The sequence below is a fragment of the Protopterus annectens genome, chromosome 10.part0 (assembly GCF_019279795.1).
Source record: "Protopterus annectens isolate FY-2018-M chromosome 10.part0, PAN1.0, whole genome shotgun sequence".
In the NCBI taxonomy this organism is placed as follows: domain Eukaryota; kingdom Metazoa; phylum Chordata; order Ceratodontiformes; family Protopteridae; genus Protopterus; species Protopterus annectens.
Window position 1 is genome coordinate 30,556,779 of NC_056744.1, and position 6,571 is coordinate 30,563,349.

Genomic DNA, 6,571 nt, shown 5'->3' on the forward strand with positions numbered 1-6,571 from the left:
ATTCATTTGCATCTGTTCATTATCTTCACACTGGGAGATTTTGTTTGCAGTGTTCCTTTCACTTTACTTTTTTACTGTTTTGCGTAGTGTTCACTAACTTGGTAAGTTGTCATGTTAAAACACTTATCTTTGGTTTATTGACATGGTAGTCTGGAACAGTTGGACTATTCTGGAAGTTTGCATTTCTGCACATGTGCAGACTGGCCCTTGCTGGAATAGCAGGTGTGACCCACTTCTCTCATCTCCTTATCCCATCCTCAGCTTCCCACTCACATTTACTTGGATTCCCCCTCCCTTATAAACCAGTGAAAAAGAGCTATAGTTCATATAACATCATTGCACCAGCTTTTTTTTGCTCTGAGATATGACTTGGCACATCCATTTTTAAACAGTACAACACTTAATAACTTGCACCATTGTCCTACAGTGTATGTCTTCCATAACTACAGTGCCACAATGCAGCAAGTATTTCCCTTAATACCTTAATACTGCTGACCAAAAATCCTACTACTCCATACTGTAAAACTAATCCCAAAAAGTTCTGGAATAATATCTCTACCCTCCTCTATCCTGGTAAGAACGAAAACCTTTGCCCTGATATGAATTGCTGTGATCTTTCCTTGGTTAGTCAATTTAACTCCTTCATTGACTCAATAGCCAAACTCACCTCATCTTTTCCAAATGTTCCAACTTCGCCCCCATCCACAACTCCTAATGTAACCTTCTCAAGCACTGAAACTACTCAACTCCCCCCTTTTACTATTAAACTTATTCCCATCCCCACCATAAAAAAACTCGTACAAAAACTGAAACCAAGCTCAAATGCCCCTGATGACCCTCCATCTAACTTTAAGCTAGCTGCTAGTGGTGTAGCTTTCCCCATTTCAGTCCTAATCGTTCAATTCAAGAATCGTATGTACCCCTACTCCAGAAAAGGCTTTTATTCCACTTCACAAAGTGGACAACAACACAGATATCGCTAACTTCCGACCAATAGCCATCTTATCCCCTATCTCTAAAATTCTTGAAAAATGTATTACCTGCAACTCCTTCCCTACCTTTTAGATAGTCAGCTGCTAACCCCCACACAGCATGGATTTAGACCTGGACACAGTACGACCACCGCTCTCCTATCCTTTCTCAAAACCATCAACCAAGCACATGACTCTGGTAATATTGTATCTAATCTGCTTCTCAACTTATTTAAGGCTTTTGACACTGTTTCTCACAATCGTCTCTTGTCCATACTCTCCCATCTCAGTCTGTCAAGCTCCACTATTAACTGGTTTTCCAGTTACCTCTCTGACAGGCAACAAGCTGTCAAGTGGAAAAACTGGGCTTCCTCCTTCCTTAACACTCTGACAGGTGTTCCACAGGGTTCTATACTAGGCCCATTACTATTTAATATCTTTATAAATGACTTCCATCAGTGTATCCGTAATGCTAAACTTGTCCAATATGTGGACAACTCCACAATCATCTGCTCTGCCAAAGCCCTTCCCACACCCGTAGAATTAACTCAAAAAGCCTTCTCTTCTACCAAGCACTGCATGCTCAATAATCACCTAGCACTCAGTGCAGCTAAATCCAAAATCCTGCTATTCACCCCTTCCAAATTTACCCAAATAGACGAGAACGCTTTCTCCATAACTAGACAACACACCTCTATCAAAATTATCCCCCAGGCAAAGCTTCTAGGAGTCATTATTGATGAGCAATTAACATTTTATATTCACCTTCAAACTAGCATTAAATAAACTTACCAAAAACTAGGTAACCTTAAAATAATACTTTGTTGAACCATCTGTTGATTTAATTACAGCATTCGGTCTTCTTGGGTACATACCTACCATCAATTAAAGAGACTCTGATTAAATCCAAATAAAGTTCAGCTGTCCTGGTAGGATTCTCCTGACATTTACTCAGTTGCCTGCTACAGCAAAAGCCATGGTTCACAGAGAGCTTACAAAGCATCAAAGGGATCTCATTGTTCAAAGGTATCAGTCAGGAGAAGGGTACCAAAAAATTTTCCACAGCATTGGATATACCATGGAACACAGTGAAGACAGTCATCAAAACGTGGAGAAAATATGAGGCAACAGTGACATTGCAAAGAACTCGATGTCCCTCCAAAATTGATGACAAGAAGGAAACTGGTCAGGGAGGCTGACAACAACTTACAGCAACACTGAAGGAGCTGCAGGAATTTCTGTCAAGTACTGGTTGTGTACTACATGTGACAAAAATCTCCCATATTCTCCATATGTCTGGGCCATGGGATAGGGTTGAAAGGCAAATGCCTTTTCTTACACACAAAAAATCCAAGCCCAGCTAAAATTTGCAAAAAAATACATAGTCTCCCAAAAGAATGTGGGAAAATATGTTATGGTCTGATGAGACCAAGGTTGAAATTCCTGGCCACATTTCCAAAATGTATGTGTGGCGCAAAAATTTGGAACTGGGTCTGTAGTCAAGGTGGAGGGAATTATGAACAGTTCGAAATACCAGTCACTTTTGGCATAAAACCTTCAGGCATCTGCTAGAAAGCTGACTATGAAGAGGAATTTCACCTTACAACATGACTGTGACCCCAAGCATACACCCAAATCAACAAAAGAATGGCTTCACCAGAAGAAAATTAAAGTTTTAGAATGGCCCAGCCAGAGTCCATACCTAAATCCAATAGAAAATCTGTGGGGTGACCTGAAGAGGGATGTGCAGAAGAGATGTCCTAGCAATTTGACAGATTTGGGGCACTTTTGCAAGGAAGAGTGTTCAAATATTGCCAAGTTAAGATGTGCCATACTGATAGACTCCTACCTAAGAAGACTGAATGTTGTAATTAAATCAAAAGGTGCTTCAACAAAATATTAGTTTAAGGGTGTGCACACTTATGCATCCAGCTTATTGTACATTTTTTTTATATTTTTTCTCCTAACAGATTTTTCAACTGAATTGTACAGATTATAAGTCACATTAAAGGTGGGAAAAGTTTTGAAATGATTTGTTGTGGTCTCATTTTTTTTATATCACAATAACCTGGCATTTTAACAGGGGTGTGTAAACTTTTTTATATTCACTGTATGTTATACCTTTCTTGCATACTGTTGTTTCCTTGAACCTATAAGTTGTTTACTTGTTAATTGTTCAATTGTTTAAATGTATAATGGAGCTTTCTCCCTGGGCCTCCATTGAAAATGGGCTCTTTTTTGGCCCAATGGACATTCCCGGTAAACAAACTGTAAATAAATAATACACTTGCCTAAACTCAGAACCAGTAATTCCTTTAATGCAACACTTATTGACATTCCAACATGTTCACAGGGAAGTACTAGGCTATCGATCTACAGACTATTACAAGCCTAGCCAATAACCAGAGGTCTGAATCAAACCCTGCACTTTGTACAAGGTTAAGAAATTAAAGATCAAGTGTGAAGTTTTTTTACCATTTTTTCTTGTTATAATGATGCCTTCATCTTTAAAGTGAACTTTCTTATTCTAAAATATGTAGTTTTTACTTTAGATATTTCACTTGACCTACATTCAAGTTTAATAAGTTGGTGTTACTGTTTAGCGTATGCTGAGCAACTATTCAATTGCTATTTTATTCCATGTCATCTAGCTCCACCATCTGCTGATGCATTAGAAGGGAAAAAGTTTGTAGTGGGTCGGTACGTTTTTTGTAATCTGCAGTATTAAAAAGGAACTGGAATGCAGCACACTCAGTTGCAAACAATAAATCAGTAAATAAACACAGCTGTATTCAAGTTAAAGGGAACAAAAGTATAAAACATTTGTTAAATGTTTATCAATGGATTGACTCATCACTTTTAGGGAGAAAACTACATATGTGTGATATAGACATATACTGTACAGTGAGTTTGTAAGTTATACTGGAAGGAATTAGTGCTGGAAAGAAAACCTTTGAAAAAATGTCTACATTTGTGAAGATGGAGTAAAGTGATCTCTCCTCAGTAGACAATGGTTTACTACAGTGCGATATGTCTTATTAGACTGTATGCTAAATACAGTAAACTTTGCTAGGAATTTATTTTTACTGCAAGTACAATATGTTTTTGGTTCTTTGGGATTTCCTTTTCTGTTTATCTCTAGCAGCTATGGTAAGGAAGAAGCTTGTTGAAATGTTCTATATTGTAATAAAAGATAAACACTGAAAAGTTCTAAATCCAGTAGAAGTGGTCAAGGCACAAAATCATTTGAAGGCAAAGTATAGAAAAGTCAGTCCCCAATAGTTCTTGGTGAAGAATTCACTAAGTCAACATGGCAGAATCCATGATAAGCAGTAAAAGACTCTGAGCTTGGCTACAGCACATCCTTACAGCATGGCAGCCATCTTGGAATACCACTTAATTATCTCCAGCTATGTTTATACTTATGCAGAAAGTACTTGGCTGTCTGAACATTAGCACTGCTAAGTGGTTAATACATGATGATGACTATTTTAGAATTTTTATGAACTACAAGCACTAATAGTGGATGTGATTCTTCTAGTAATGTATTTACTGACTTCTCTGTTTCAGATTCAGAAATACAAGCTGAAGGAAGAGATGGAGAAACAGCTCGGACTGTAACAGTACAAACCTGCAGGATATTCATCATTATTAACCAACTGTTTTTCCAGATACTGCACAAAAATGCCATTTGGATCTTCCCTTATGCACAAGTTGATCCTTTTAGTGGCAGTTTAATATTTAACAAAAGTTAAGTCAGTCAGCACATTAGCTTTAAAACTTTGAATTCATTTTTCCACTGTTTGACTTATTTTAATTACAGTATCTGAGTTTAGATGCGAATGCTGTTAGCTGCTTCTCCATTTTTGCCCTTGTTTGTCAGAAAATAAAACTAAAGGAAGTGGAAATCTGTAGAGATCTCCGAACTGTTATCATTTTAGTCTTGTAAAGGATACTGATTTCAAACCTCTCTAGTCACAGTTTTACGTGATACGATTGAGATGGAGAGAGGCAAGTACTAGTGACGGGATAGAACACAGTAACAGAGAATGCAAAAATCATTTTCATAATGCATAAAACTAATGCTTTGGAAAAAATACTACAGATTGGATGTAGAAACTACTTTTTGAGGAGCAGGGTAGATTAATAGTAATTAAGTACTATGAGGCATTAATGAGTGATCAGAGCAGCTGACGTATAAATATTGAATTACATTTTATACACAGTTGGCCAGTCTTTGCAGAGTAAAGAAGTAACGGGAAGATGAGCCAGATATCAGAAAACATGCCAGTCTAACTTGCATTATGTACGGGTGTTATGAGATGAGCAGGTGATGCTAATGTGTGTATGAAAGCAGCGATGCTAATGTGTGTATGAAAGCCTGACATGATTACTATGCATGGCAGCACAAACAATCTGTTACAGCAGCAACACAACCAGCAGTGCACAAAGTACAGCGGGCATCTGAGATTCCTACATCTTCATAAGGAGTTGAGCCCTTCCAATACCCATGGTGGTTGCCTTACCAGACATCTCAAAACCATAAATGTCTCTGTAGCCTGCAACTTGTAGCTACATGCAGCACCATGCTGGTAATTTTTTGACCTGCTCTTTCTTCCTGACATGCATTACCCCTGCTTGCAGTTTCCTGACCTTTCCTTTGACCTTCATATTTAGTGTCACACCTTGGTGTGTCATGTTTTCTGGATTTCTGGCTGAACTCTTCTTTTGAATACTGCAGTGATCATCTGATCTGTAAGAACTGCTAATGTTCTGGACTGGTTGTAATTAAGTTAATGGCAGCTGGGCAGAAAAGAGGGTACATAACTAGTGGGGGGGGCATTAAGCATTGTGTTTAAATGCTTATTAAATGTCATTGGGCAACAGTGCATTTGAGAAAATGCTAAACTATAAGACTATTATAACAACGTGTGGCCATTCAGGTTTTGGAAATTCTTGAGTCCTATGTGCCTGCTGGATGGCTAACACCATTTGCTCAAGTTCATTTTCCTCATACACCAAGTTTGGAAAAAAGCAGTAGCTGTTTCTCCATTAATTAGTGAATCTGTGCCTAGGCAAATAAGTCTGTGACAACTTAGATTTTCCCTTTACAGTATAACAGTTTTGAATGTTTTGCACATAAAAAAACCCGGTAAACTGAAGTACTTTAATTGTGTGGTCTGGTACTTATTTTCACCATTTTGTACAAAAAAATCCAGTAAAAGTGAAGTCATTTTAATAGCTGTGTTCTGGTTCTTATTTTCTTCACCATTGTGTACCAATATGTTGTATAATTTATGCTTTCCAAATCTGTCATCCCACTTTGCCTCACAACAGGGTTAAACATGAGTACAAAGAACAAAAATCTTTAAGTAAACAGCAAGTTTTCTGCCTGGCCTTTTACAGTTCTTTCTCATCACAGATTTAATAATGTAATATTCAAAGGTGGAGTCTGCATGTCCTCCCAGCGGTCGAGTGGCCTCCGAAAGACATGCGTGAATGGGCATGCCTTTGCTGAAGGTTGGGTGTCGGGCTGGCAACTCGGCACCATAAAAATCGACTGCCAATCATTAGCGGACCGGAGTTCCGCTGTGGCGACC

At 38.2% G+C, this 6,571-nt stretch overlaps 1 protein-coding gene across 1 annotated transcript in view; it reads left to right on the top strand.

Moving 5' to 3' along the window:
* The window catches only part of LOC122812920 (medium-chain acyl-CoA ligase ACSF2, mitochondrial-like), a 910,993-nt gene extending 904,783 nt beyond the window's left edge, over positions 1-6,210 (top strand). The window contains exon 16 of the mRNA XM_044084978.1: positions 4,542-6,210. Coding sequence (XP_043940913.1) covers positions 4,542-4,592 — 51 coding nt within the window. The 3' untranslated portion in view covers positions 4,593-6,210. The remainder of the gene's footprint in view (positions 1-4,541) is intronic.
* The last annotated feature ends 361 nt before the right edge of the window (positions 6,211-6,571 follow it).